The sequence below is a fragment of the Antedon mediterranea genome, chromosome 4 (assembly GCF_964355755.1).
Source record: "Antedon mediterranea chromosome 4, ecAntMedi1.1, whole genome shotgun sequence".
Taxonomy (NCBI): domain Eukaryota; kingdom Metazoa; phylum Echinodermata; class Crinoidea; order Comatulida; family Antedonidae; genus Antedon; species Antedon mediterranea.
Window position 1 is genome coordinate 4,344,634 of NC_092673.1, and position 15,481 is coordinate 4,360,114.

Genomic DNA, 15,481 nt, shown 5'->3' on the forward strand with positions numbered 1-15,481 from the left:
ACCCTAACCAAAACAACTATCATAATTAATACAAGTTCATTATGATTAATGATACAACCACATGAAGAAAATAAAAAATCCACCAGGAAATACTGTGAAATTCAATCAGACCACTAGAATCTATCTGCCTATTCCCCAGGGATAGACATCAAATTCCCTCAGGATATGAACGGAGCAGTTAACTTTTCCAGGGCTAAGAAAACGTCTGACAAACAAATCTTCTCCAATAAGCTTTGCCGCTACCGATGATAGCTGCTCTAATTTTTCGCAATCATAGATGCCGCATAGTTATTTAATTAAACCGACTGTATGTCTACAATTGTAATCGTGCAAGATATTAACATGTATTTTTTCATTAAATATTTCGCATGGGATTCTCACGAGGCAAAGCATTAGGAGTGTCCGGCATTAGCAATTCATATTACGTTTCGTATTAAATTAAAGCAAAATAATTACGTAGATTATCAACTGTATCTTTTATAATGATTGATATGAATATTAATTTCATACTCTGTGATTGCATTGATGATCTGTCTTTTCAAGTTTTATATTACATTAATAAATCACCAACTAATATTTAAGAAAATAAACATTTACATATATAAAACTATCATCATCATCAGGCATCCTTCAGTAAAAATTGACTATGGAGACATTGGAGAGAATGTCATCGTTGTCCAGTGAGTGTGTGCAGTGCCTGATCTACATTTTCATTTCACAATTCTTTATGATTTTAACTTTAAGTCATCATCTATGTTATTTATATTATTTGTATAAAGCCATGTTTACACTATTAAACTATATTTGTCAAAAAAGTTTGATGTGCCTATATATGGTAGTGATATGCTTAAATATGGTAGTGATATGCTTAAATATGGTAGTGATATGACATCATCATGTCCATATATGGGCACATCACATTTTTTTGACACATAAAGTTTGATAGTGTAGACAAGGCTTTAGTTATTAATAGTAGTCATTAGTTGGAGGTACACACTTGGTGACAGTGGCTTAGGCTGCTTTTGTGTTTCCTGGCAGCAAGTGACTATGATTTTATATTTTCTTCATGCGTTGTGTTTGTTTAATTTGTTGATTTGATTATATTGTAAAATGTATCTTTTGCCTGAATAAAAAAATAATAATAAATTAATAAATGTTTACTTCATAATTATATAGTATCTAAATATATAAATAAATAAATAAATGTTTTAAATATTTATATTCTCATGGTACAACCAAAGTGGAATAACACCATTTTGATAAACAAGTTTCTGTTTTCAAATTTATAAATAAAGAATAAATAAAACAGAATAAACAAACAAAAAGACAAACATACAGGAGAAAACATAACCTCCTATTGTAAGTGTAATAATGTAAAAAATTAATAATAAAGTTACAACATAAACTTTTTTTTTGGAAAATAATTTTCAAGGGGGAAAACTCAACCTTGACCGAGAAGATTCTCTTCATAAAACATCAAAATGATTTTGACATGTAGGTCATTTTGAGATAAATTATTAATTTCTCATCGATGTTGTTTCCTGCTTAGTGAGTGTTCACTAAAAAACAGTTTTTGATTGAGTATGTTACATACAGGTATCAATTTGAACTTAATAGCAAAACATAACACGTTTTATTACTTTTACATGCATTAATTTGGTGAAAACATGCCCCAATAAATTGTATAAAAAAATTAATCTTAATAAAAAAAACCCTGACAATTACAATGCTGTGGGTATCAGTGGCTCTATTACACAAAAACATAACTGAATTTGCGTTTTAATACTTTTACATGAATTAATTTTCTTAAAACATGCCCCAATAAATTTGAATTTTATAAAAAAATTAATCCCTATAAAAAAAAACCTGAAAATTACAATGTTGTGCGTATCAGTGACTCTATTTACAATTTAAAAAAAAGCTGAATAAAAACAATAAAATAAAACAGCCAGAAAGACTATGTCAAGCTTTTGGATAACGATAATTCTTTATCAGGGTGAAATAAAGAAATTTGTTAAACACATATTTTCGTGAGGTGGTTTCCCGAATGATCGTAAAATCAAAACTGGGTATGACCAACTAGCGTTCTTGTCACCAACTAGTCATCCATTCATAGAAGTACTGATGTAGTAGCCTATCTGTACGGTGACCATAGAATGTGACCCGAGACATGACTAACTACGACTTTTAGTTGATAGAAGATTGAAAAAATTGTTATGAAGAGTTGTACTGTATGTGGATGTTTGATGAAATTATGTCAATAATGATAACACACTAGGCATATAAATAGTAATGTGTGTTAGTATAAATACTTTTGAGTTAATAAGAATAAGATATAACTGCTTTAATAACACAAATAAATTAGCCTTTATTAATTTGAACACGCAATCAATTGGGTTTAATAAACCCAACATGAACAACTTTACATTTGCCAATGTGGGAATTAATTTTATGAATTAGTACGAAAATTAATCGTTTTACGTTTAATAACCTGAGCATGATTTAGAATTTACAACCTAAACAATTTGTAAAATAATTTGTGCTTTTAAAAACCAGGACAGGAATCTATTGAATGATTATAACTCTATTCTGATGTATTTACACTACAACATCATAACATTTTAAATCTAGTAGACTTGATTTATCTATATCTTGAATAAAAATGTTTATTAATTAGGAGCTGTATTAGGAGTTTATTATTAAGACAATAAATACAATATCTTTCTATACTATAAAAAAATTTAAATTACATAAAAAGGTACTAGTATTATTATTATTTTTAAAATTTCATACACATCCAACAGCAAGCACAAACTCGCCAATTACAGGATGGATAAACTATTTTATAATTTATTATGCTTAAGTCTCATTTGAGGCGCAAGGAGTGGAGTTAAAAGAGTTACAACCCTGGCACTAGGACAGGATTGAACCTGGACCTTGGGATTGGAAGGCAAGTATGTTAACCACCAAGCTACAGCTCCTTATATTATATATATATAGTAGTAAAAATAGTATAGTAAAAACAACTATGAATATAAATAATGGATGATGAAATATATATTTTGTTTCATGAAGACTTACTTTTTGCCCCTATGAGGGCAGTATCTATGTTTATGGTTCATTTCTCCACAGATATAACAGCCAGACTTGAGGTCGTTGCACCTATGGTTTGGCAGCATACACTGTTTGCAAGTCTTACAATGGATCCTTACTAAGAAGACAAGAAAAGAAAATGACATGGTTTGGCAGCATACACTGTTTGCAAGTCTTACAATGGATCCTTACTAGAGAAGACAAGAAAAAAAATGACATGGTTTGGCAGCATACACTGTTTGCAAGTCTTACAATGGATCCTTACTAGAGAAGACAAGAAAAAAAAATGACATGGTTTGGCAGCATACACTGTTTGCAAGTCTTACAATGGATCCTTACTAAGAAGACAAGAAAAGAAAGTGACAATCACATCAGAACAGTGTCAACTCTAAAGCTCTGTCTACACTATCAAACTTTGTGTGACAACAAAATGTGATGTGCCCATTACATATATGGACATGATGATGTCACATCACTACTATATTTGGGCACATCACACTTTTTTTGTCAAACTAGTTTAATAGTGTAGGCAGAGCTTCAGAATGGTTAAACAATTTAAAAAAGTATTTTTCTCATAGATCATACATTGAGAGGAAATAGATCTTGGCCTATAAACTTTAATGACGCTAAACTTTAATCGTTTTTATAGTGACCTACTTAATTGGCCAGTACTTATCATGACTAACTAAATGTCTAACATTTGATATAAGGAGATAGGATAGAAGAAAAACATACATTGATTAATGAATGAACCTCTCAATTTCATTTCATCTGACACTTTTTTAGTCCCTTGGAGAATTCCATTCCCTAGGATCACTAGAGACCTTTAGATTTATATTCATAAGCAATATAATAGGGTCATTGATTGTAATTTTGCAATGGGGCATTAAATTTATAATCAGAGTCATTTTTACTTCAAAATTGATTTAAAAATCTTGAACAGACAGGTGTTTCAAAAGCAAATGATTATATTTCATTCATTCATACATCACAAAAAAAAAAATACAGATTAAAATACAGATTAAAATACTTCAAAAGATGAACAGGACCATCAAGAAAAAAATAAAGCTTGTACGAGGTTGAAAAAAGAAAAGATAATTCGGAATTTGTATTGCTTGATTGTTGAACTTGGATATCACAGAAAGTTTTGTGTTTTCCATTTATACATTTGGGTCCTTCACATGAAACAAGGTTTTTAAGGTTTTTAAGTGACTACTTTTGCTATTTTTTTGGCCCGGGCCTAGGCTACAAGCTTTCTTAAATCATATGTACCAAATGGTATTTTCTAAAATTTTTCTTGAAAAAAAAAACCACAAACCCCTCTCTTTGACTTTTTGCAAGATTTGAGGTCTACATTACTCTGAACCTACTATTTAAGGCAGACAAGGCAATTGGCCACTGAGGGTTGTCCAACAGTAGGCTGGTACAGGCCGGGTTGCTCAATACAAAATTAAACCAGAATAACATTTCTTAATGTATATAATAACTTTTGATTATTCAGTTTATTAACATAATTTGAAATATCAAAGCAATGTCAAAGATCGGAAGTTGACATCAAATTTTTGACAGCAAATGCTAGGACAAAAGACATGGAGCAAATTTATTGCATATTTTTCCTTGATCATTTTTGACATTCTGACAAGATTAAAAAATAGGATAGATTTTATCTGAAAAATGCTGATGGATGGACAAGGCCAAGACAGACCAAGAAAAACTCCAGTCAACTAAATTAAATGACACCAACCAGGGTAGGGTGCCAACAGTGAGGGGTTTGTCTTCTCTCTTAAAGGCCAATTTACACATACAAGCATTAACAGTAATAAAAATATAGAATTTGTGTCATTCCTTTTGATCATTTACACACACGGAGCGGACAGGCGATTTCCGCTCAGGATAGATACAAATTCTACGTGGGACAACATACAAGGTTTTCGGTTTGCCGTTACTGCTCCCCTGTATTTTGTTTTAGATCTAAGCTTATACAATCAATTCTCCCAGTACTGGAAACCTTTGGATTGGCCTTAATGTCTTATTTTACAGAATTTAGGAGCCTTTGGAAATCTAGAATAGATGACTGTTTTGGGAGAGTTTCCAGTTTTCAGAGAGTTTGGTATTTGGAGGGTCATCTGTATAAATATCAGAATAAGATGCATGTAAATCTATGTGAAATAAATAAAAGATTTTGTGTTATGTTTGCAGATGTTTAAGGCACCTGAATGAATAGAGGTGCCTCTGTGTTAAAATAAAGTAACAAAAGTTAAGTAATGTATATAGGTGAAACTATGAGAATAATGTGTGCAGTCCTGTACCCTGAAGACACAACCAAATTGTGTTACATTTATGACCCGACAACGATTTAGAATTTCACATGCATGCGTTCATGCCTATCTGCATTTTGATTAAAAATATGTTACGACGACGCTAGTTCCTGCCCTTGGACAGGAAATGAGAATTCTTTAATGTTTTTATGTTTAAAAGGTCATCATGTGGACATTTATAATCTCTGGTAATCTGAAATGATTTAAATCAAAATTAAATGTTATTACTATGATTGATGGGGTGTTTTAGAGTTCACTTAGAAAACATAGTAAACTTTAATAAAGACATTATTACTTTATGGCTTTTGAATTGAGGTGCTGACAAAGCAGGGATTATACTGTACATTAAGTGATTGATGTTAACTGTTTTAATATGAAATGGGTACAGTAGCTTTTGTGATGGAAATGGCAAAAAATGAGTATTTCCCATTGTATATAATGTATAGGCAATTTTGTTTTTTGAGTGGAAAAAATATTGAAAAAATTTAATATGCATCCAACATCGAGAAACTCGCCAATTATAATATAGATAAACTATAATTGATCATGCTTATTTATAAACTAAGTTTTATTTTAGGTTTAGGGAGTGGAGTAAAAAAGTTGTGAGTTCCAACCCTGGCACTAGGTCAGGACTGAACCCTGTACCTTGGGATTAGATGGACAACCTCCACCACTCCCCAAAATGAAGTATGGATGAATATATATTTGAGAATGATACTACTGGAGTTTACAGATGTACTTAAATTACCATACAGAAAAATTATTATAAAGTTAAGTTATTATGTTTAAAGGTTATAAGGCCGCTTCCCACATACTGTACAAATATAAGGCATACAGTATGGAACTTATTCACAAACTTACTCCTTGACAGGCCCCAGAGTTGACTACATATTTCACAGTTAGTTATATTTATAAGGATGTTGTGCTAGAAATAAGTAATTCATACAAGGTGAAAAATGTGCTGCGACAACACTAGGTAAAAAGTAAAGAAGAAAATTTCAATGATTATGTTACATAATATTCTATTGACAAGATATAATAATACAATCAAAAATAGGAAGCAGTGGTTTGGCAATGTGACATATTCAACTATCATGAACACCAGGCTAAAATTCTCACCACCCAGAAGTCAGTGGTTTAAAAACATAGGATTCTTAGAAAATGAACAGTTGTTAGCTGAAACATAGCCAAATTAGAGGTAGCTAACAATTTGGGTTCAGTACCTTTCGAGAGTATGTAAAGGGTTAGATTTGTCAACAGGTTGTAATCGAAAGAGGTGAAAATTGGTAATTTTTGTTATTAAAAGTGTTTAATGAAATTTAAGATCTGAGTATTTTCACACAACTTTAAAAAAGGTTATTACAATGATTTATAGCATGTGTTTGTATGAATGCTATACTAAATTCAATAACAATTATATTAGATTCTACAGACTTTGTTTACAATATATACTTAATATCAACAAATATATTAAAATAGATTGATTGAAGATATATTTTGTTTAATATGCCATTTTAATGTTATGTAATACAGTAGTTATTCACTTTGACCAAAAACTGGATAGAAAAAAAATTTACCTGAAAAAAAACCCTGCAAACTGGCCTATTTAAAGTATGATTTATTAATCTTCATTTTTCATATTTTTGGGGGCCAATACTGTACATTTTTAACAATAACAGAAAAAATGAACAATATATGAAACTAGTGGAAAACAAAATTTAAGAAATCATGAAGCTCAGCTACATGTGACCAACCCATGTGCAACTAAATACTCATAGATGGTTTGGCATGACAGTAAAGGAAGATGATATAGATTGGATGTTATTCTTGTTTTTTCAGTTCAAAACAATTTATTTATGATGTTCCACAGTAAAATTCACTGTTAACACTATTGAAAAACAAAACCAATCTGCATTCCTTAATAAACTCTACCCTCTAGTACTTAACAACAGGAACTTAAAACGAACATATTTCTTGAAATGAATCACATAAATCATCTCTTGTTTAAAAGAATTGAAATCTATACTTTTGAATACATGAAGCTCTTCACAACAGGAAACTATGGAAAGACCAATATGCCAAAACTTATACAGGTTACAGAAAACATAACTTGGTTTAAGTCAAGGCAAATTAACATCAACACAAAAATATCTATATTTCATGCAACATCTGTAAAATATAAGTTTATTGGAAGCACGAGTTCAGAAAAGTAAAGCTACACATTCTGTCAAAATTTAGATTTTAGGTAACTTAAACTGACAATATATTTTGCATGATATAATTTATTCCAAGAAGTTTCAGAAAACTTGTTGATATAATACAGAAGGACCTACATTTTACTGGTACGACACAAAAAGTAGTAAAACATGGGATTCAATAAAATATAATATATACAGTACTATTATAACACACCTGATTGTATTCATGCAATTTGACTGGTCAATTTCGTATAACGTGTCATTTGGAATTAGCACTATCTAATGGAAAAGTGATATCTAATGGTGATAATAAACGACTCTAATGCATGTTCAGCTTTCTGTAAACCTTTTCAGAGTTTTTGCCACGCGATGTTGTGGACTGATCACGTTTGGAAATCAACCTGTTGTGCTGTGTTCTACTCTGTATCTGAAGTTGGAGCACTCATTCGTTCACATTTATTTAATTATTGTTTCTAACTTTACAATTACAGTATATATTATAATTGCCTTTTTAATGGCCTAGCTTCCCGGCCTAGCATTTGTCAATGACTAAAGCTCTGTCTACACTATCAAATTTTATGTGACAAAAAATGTGTTGTGCCCATATATTTATTCGTTAAATGGAGAGAATTTTTCATTTGTTGAAGAAATTTGACTGCTTTATTTTTTTAACTCATGAAATATTATCAGCGTACAACTCATTTAAACATTCATCATTTGTATATCATGCATAATACTATAAGCTTACGACTGAATTATATATTTGTTTTTTTAACATCAAACTTTTAAATCGGTTAAATGTATATCTCTCTTGGGAGTTCAAAAGTGGAACTTGGTTTTCACACAGGGGAAGCAGACAACTTTATTAAGTGGGTTTGCTATTCAAACCTGGCTACAATAAAAATTATGGTAATCTATTAATTGGCAAATGGAAGGGAACATAATGGGTAAGAAGGGGGTAGTGAACTCGTATTGCAGAGAGGTGTCACATCTACTCATCTGACTAAATTACCTACAGTCTTTACTAAGTGTCAAACTTAGTTATCTAAATCTCAGTAGCATTCGTTCCTATTATTACATTAGTAAGTTGTCAAAAATGGATATAGCTCAGTTTTATTGAGATACTAGGAAGGGGGTGAACCGTATTTTTTTTTTCTTCTTATATTTAGACAAATTGCCAAGGATAACCATAAGTGAATTCATTCACTATTCTTCTTAAAGGTGGCAATCCTGTTCACAACACAAATATATACACATAAATAAAGTCTTTCGGAGTGGAGTTGTCATTTGTCATTAGAAAAAATGTTGACTTGAACCCAGAACATTTGGAACATTTGGATTGGTAGCCAAGCAATTAAAAGTATTATTATTGTGCACAAAACATTCACCCACTGATAAATCTTACTATTTTGTTTGTCTTATTTTAAAAAATTTATTTTTTTAATTTGTTTACAAATATATTATATTTCTAAACAAATAAAAAAATATTTTTTTTTTAAATTAGAAGAAAATAAATAAGAAATTTTGTATTGATAATATTGTAAATATTGTATACATAAAACATTATCTCCATATTAAAAAAATATTTTTTCATATATTGTTTATTCATTAATGCCAGGAGCTGAGTTGGAGTATTTTCTTAGTATTGTTTGCCTATAAAAAGAATAAAAGGAATAACGAAGGAATACCTACAATAATTTATAAAATATTGCATCCTCTTTAATTTGTTTGTTGTACAAACTGTCTACACAAAAGTCACTTACTCAATCGTTGTTAAATTCCGTAAAAAAGTAGACTAAATTGTTTTAAATTAATAAATTAGCAAAACCGTCTCTTCTAATTCGTTTAAACATCAATAAATAACAGCCTGCTTTTTTTCCCCTTTACAGGAAATTTCTTGATTAAAACCAACAACTATTGATAGATACCAGACCGCAGCACAGGTCAAATTGACCCTTCTCTCAGGTCAACTGTCCACTACTAATTTCTATCAATCAAACACCAAGTTTAATTGACTTGCCTATTATTAGCGGTACAATTTAATCAGTGTATCTTACAATTACTTCCTCAATGCTTATCAACCCTGCAGCCAGATTGAATTTTTACAGTTTTAAGATAAAATTCATAAAATCGTTAATTTTATTGTAAACTTTCTTTTTTTAAACAACTTTTTCAGCCTTCATGTTTCAAAAACTGTAATTAAATCAATGATGCGATCTTTATCTGTTATTAAGATTGATATTGCCAGATATCAATTCAATCTCTATAGTTTAAGTCAATAAAACTGTCCTGTCCTCGGTTTCTACATGGGGACCATACCCTAGGGATCATACTCTGGGGATTATCTTCTGGGGGTTAATCCAGCAATATTAAGCATTTCTCCAAACCTTTATACTTAAAGTTAAATCAAAAGGTTTAGATATTTCCATGTTTTTATCACTTCTAAAGTATTTATCTTAAATGTTAGATTCAATAAATTAAATACCTGGCTATGGCTAAAACAACTACATACCCCCACCCCCGCACAGTTTGATGTTAGAGATAATGTTCTTTTTTACCATACCACTGCCTAAACTGAAATGAACTTACAGTGAATTTTTAAGTATTAGATATAATTATGCTTCTAATGTTTACTATATCTTTAATGTTTGATTTAGCAGCATATTAAAAAAATTAAATAGTTGGCTACAATACGCTTGTTTAAAAAAGAGTATTATTTATTTATAAAAATCTGGCATTACTACAAGCTAAATATACTGTATATACCTTTTTTGGGCTGTGTGTGTGGGGGTGGGAGGGCAAGAGGTGGGAGGGCAAGAGGTGGGAGGGCAAGAGGGAAGAGCGTTAAACAGTCCTACTGTACAAACAAAATGTTCTTTTTCATCATACCACTGGCTAAACTGATATGAACTTTCAAAGAGAATTGCATTAAAAAAAACTGTGCGCTGATGGTACCAATTATAACCCTACGTTATCCAATAAGGCAGAGTTCTAAGATCGTGTTTAGGAAGTCATGGCACATTGAAATTAAGAGTGACATTTAATGTTGGGACATCAAATTGTCATATGCGGTTCATTGGGATGTGCACCAATAGGAAGTTTAGCTAATAAAACATTCAATACATTTGGCTCTTTGATGTTAATTGTACTGTACATTGCAATTTGATTTACAAGAAATAATAAAATCAATCAAATTATATGCAGTGGAGCTGTAGCTTGGTGGTCAACATGCTTGGCTTCTAATCCCAGTTTCCGGGGTTCAAATCTTACTTAGTGCTATTGTTGTATACTGTTCAACAACTTTGCTACCTAAGCCTCACATGAGACTTAGTTTACAAGAACGATTTCTTCATACATCCTATAATTGCCGAATGAACTTGCTATTTGACGCAAATTATATAAATAAAAATTGATTGATCAAATTTTACCCAAACACATTCAATGAAACATTTCGACAAAAATAAATTTTCACTATCAAACTTTATGAGACAAAAACGTGATGCGCCCATATATCGACATGATGATGTCATATCACTACTATATTTGGACACATAGTCTACTTTTCTAGTTTGATAGTGTGGACAGAGCTTTATATTGAAAAGAGGATGAATGTTTGACCTATAAAACCACAACAAATTGTTCAAATTCTGCTAATAAACATCAAAATCAATATCAACATACCGAGGCCAACAACAATCAGCCTGGCCCGACTTTCCTAGTAAATCAAGCCACTGTTTGATTGGGTTATTCAGGTGGCAGTTAATCTGGGACAGGCCACTTAAAAAGGTAAAATATACATTGACAAACAAGTTAAGTCTGTTACTAATATCTTTATTAACAGGATAATTAATAAAGGAGACTTAGTAACCACAGTTATAACAGGCTAAGTATGTTGATGGGTCAACTCGGACGCATGTTTTTTTTTATGTCAACTTGAATTTAGTAAAATAATTTGTGTCAAATGAATTTAAGGGCTAAAAATGGTCGTAATCAAGTTAATCTAATGACCAATGTAATTATGCTAATTTATGGTAATGAGATAAATATACCACATTCCCACGTTCTTCTTTGATATGTTATTGGTTGTTATAAGCAGCTGTTGTTATTGGTGGTAGAGACTATGTATGTTTTTTTTGTGCTTGTCATTATGGACAATTATGAGGTCTATACAATTATGATGTACTAAAGGCACAAATTAGTTTTAGCTTCTGTTTTTGGACAGTGGACGAAAGAGACGGTAATTAGATAGACCGTGACGAGTGCAACGTGTATTCCGTCCATGTTCCACAATCGTCATGGTCTGAAATCAAACACTGTCTCTTTCTATCGTCCAGTCCAGAAGCGAAAGCACGCTGTTGACGTACTACGATGATTAAAAGTAGGGTCAATATTAATAAATGCAGGACAGAATCAATGGAAAAAAGAAATTTTTTGTATGAAATTAATCTAATAGAAACAAATAAATGGTTATTTAAAAAATTGGTAGCGAGTCGGTTTCACCCTGTGGTTTGGAAAGCGCGCTGTTAACGTACTAAGATAATCTGGATTCAATATAAATACAGGACAGAATCAATGAGAAAAAAAGAAATTTTGGTATAGCACTAAACTATTCAAAACAAATACATGGCTTAGCAGATCGTACATGCTTTGTTCTAAAAACATTTTTAGCGAGTCGGTTTCACCTTGTGGTTTAAAAAGCAAGCACGCCACCCAATGAAGAAAATTTTTAAATATTAGTCAACTTTTTAAATACCGGACTCTCCAAAAACCGAAAACTCTCCCAAAACAAGACTTTTCTTGAGGTCCAAATTTATTTTACCATTAGAAACACGTTCCAAATACCAGACTTTTTGGAAAAACCAGACATATTAGGCCAGCCCAAAGGTGTCCGGTATTGGGAGAGTTATATTTAATATCTGCCTCATTATAAGCAAGGCTAATGGTTGGATTGCATTTACATTTTATACATACCTGGTTTAACACATCTGTTGCATTCGTCACAATGACGGTATGTTGTTCCATCCTTTGAAGTGCATGAATTACACAAGTTACAATGTTTATTCTCTTTGGATACATATCTGTTACAAATACTGCAAAAACTAAAAAAAAAAAAAAATACACAATAAAATACAAAATAAATTTCTTTTAACACAATGATGACAGTGGTGCGTTAGAATGTTTCCCACTCGAGGGCGTGGTTGCGCATTAGTCCATTATGGTCCAGGAGTGAAATTTTACTTTTAGTATCTAAGTCCTCTCTCTGGAGAGCATGGGCTATGTCGTTTTATCCAGGTAAGCTAGGCACAAAATAGACAGAATAATTAAGGGAGTGAATATGGATAACTTTTATTTATTAATTTTTATGTTTCATTTTGTTTATCCATTATTATTTTCAATGAATTTGTTGGATGAATAGAATATTGTGTGAGTTGTCTTACTTAAAACAGCGATTGTAAGATTGTTCAATATTTATTTTTTTGAGATTTCAATGAAGAAAGAAACAAAACTAATAATAAATCTCACCTGTAACCTTCTTCTGCTGGGAGGGGAATGAGATTAGAAGAAATATTGGTGAAAATCCTTACTGGTGAGCCTTTCTTTTTGGACTTGGAATTTGGACCACTTTTAAAGAAATCATGATTTTCATAATCTACCTAAAAACAATTATTATAAAAACAACATTAGTTTACAATATATATTTCATATCTAATACTTTAAAATAATTTGAATGGAGAGTCGATTTGTTAGTGCTTAGCAATCATTGCAAGGCAATTCTCAGGGTGCTGCACCTTTGCCATGTGTAAATGTTGTTGATTGAAAATTTTACCTGAAAATACACCGTACACATAAACATTTTCATAACTTTGCTATACATTTCTGCAGCCATTAACAAACCTTAACAATGTTATCATTAAATAAAAGATGTATTGTCCCTTGAAACACAAAAAATGAAGTTCAAAATATTCCAAATTTAAATTGGCCATATCAAAGTAATATTAAAGTTATTCACTTTAAGTAAAAAATTTGAGCCAAAAACAACAAGTTTACGTAATTAACAGGTAAATTAATTTTATTACATTTTGTATGGAAAATCGCCACGAGCGAAAGTAAACAAAAATTTCAAAAAACGAGTATGCATTATGCATGAAGCTAATTAGGATTGTTTACAACTCGTCACGATTAAAAAGGTGTTCTAACACAGATCGCGAGGAAGTTTTATGATTATGTATACAGAGTAGCCAAACAAGCGCGTTGCATCATGTGATATGTTTTGATTGAAAACTTTGACTGAAAGTCAAAGTTATTTTTTGAACAAAAAAACGTCTGTATTTTAGTTAAATGATTTTTTTTTCGACTAATTTTGGGTGAAAGTTAATACCTATTATGATACTTCAAAATGACCCACTTTTTTCGAAATTTTTTAAAATATTTTTTTGGAATTAGTAAAAGGGACAATACATCTTTAAATAAAATTTCTCATAATAATCAAACAAACACACAAGAAAAAGTAAATAAAGTAAAATACTCTACTTAACAAAAAAACTTTTATAGAGGGCAGTATAAACATTATATTTGCGTGGAAAGCATGTTCTATAATTACTTTTTCTCTATATTCTAGTACCAAAATAAAAACACACCACTGGTCACCTTATAATCTAGCATTGTAAATGTTGGCCAACTCTGTAGTATTCTTGGCTCAAAAAAATATGGAAAAATCCAAAAAACCGGCAGTTCAACCGATTCCTTTCCTGCAAACAAAATTAAAAATATTAAGCCAGATTAAAAAAAGAAAAGAAATCTATTATCTAGTATTGCTCATTTAGGAGTATTGAATGTTATTGCTTGAGAAAATTTAGCAGTTGACGTGCCAGTCGATTTGCACATGAGCATATCATAAAAATGACATCAAGGTAGCAAATTAGGCCCTATTGTCAATTAGTCTTACATTCATCTGAATGATAGATGAAACTAAGCCAAGACGGTTTAAAGTGGTGCTATCATTGATCAAGAGCTTATCTCGTCCAGTGCCTACCTTGACCAGAGGAAAGACATCTAATACGTCTGAGGCAGATACTAGATGCAGGGGATGCTATAAGAGTCAGCAGTGCTGATTTCAAATTCCTGATGGGGCCCCAGCTTCTTATTCTAAATAATGGACTAGCTAGCAGCTATGTATATTCACAATTTAAAACGTTTATACCTGTTTCTATTGCACGTCTCCATGTTTCTTGTAGATACTTCATGGTTGTAACAAGCACATCTATGAGCCCACCAAATGGTGGATCAGTCACCAAAATAACGCCACGACCATTGTTGCGTTGTAGAAACGCACAACAAATATCTCTACTCTTTTTACCATCAAAGAAATGATTGTTGAACATGTTATAGCGGCAATACTTATCAGGAGGGTAGAATTGAACCTGTACAAGGTAAACATTATGTGAACGTTTGTACAAAATTACATATCTCAAACTTGAATGAAATATTTAATTATCAAAAAAGAAAAGTTTAACTCACATATCGGTGGTCAATATCTAATAATAAACTTTCCAGTTTTTTTCTCTTGTCATTCTGTATCGCTTCATGTATTCTGAAATATTAACATACAACAAAAAAAGGGTTTAAACTTATGATTATAAAGTCTTTTGTGTTTCTTGTTCCAACAAAATTTGTAGTGGTTGTATGCCCTGGATGTCCAGTATAACCAGTATTATGTAATTCATATCTTTTATATTTTGTAAATTTGGATTTTATAAACAATTGCACAATTTTAATTTATTCTAATTTAATAATTTAATTGTAAATTAAGATGTTCAGTTTTAGTTAAACTCTTAATTTAATTTTTTAAATTGTGTCTTACGGCTTTGTGGA

At 31.1% G+C, this 15,481-nt stretch overlaps 1 protein-coding gene across 2 annotated transcripts in view; it reads right to left on the reverse strand.

Annotated features, from left to right (window-relative positions):
• Positions 1-15,481, reverse strand: part of LOC140046375 (rRNA N(6)-adenosine-methyltransferase ZCCHC4-like) — a 34,285-nt gene that overhangs the window by 14,510 nt on the left and 4,294 nt on the right. For both annotated transcript variants that reach the window (XR_011844770.1, XM_072090999.1), the window contains exons 5-10: positions 15,128-15,200; positions 14,811-15,030; positions 14,258-14,358; positions 13,133-13,263; positions 12,581-12,708; positions 3,082-3,211 (exon numbers count right to left, since the gene is read on the reverse strand). Coding sequence is in view for 1 of the 2 variants with exons in the window: in XM_072090999.1 (XP_071947100.1) it covers positions 3,082-3,211; positions 12,581-12,708; positions 13,133-13,263; positions 14,258-14,358; positions 14,811-15,030; positions 15,128-15,200 (783 nt within the window). In the remaining variant the exon portion in view is untranslated. The remainder of the gene's footprint in view (positions 1-3,081; positions 3,212-12,580; positions 12,709-13,132; positions 13,264-14,257; positions 14,359-14,810; positions 15,031-15,127; positions 15,201-15,481) is intronic.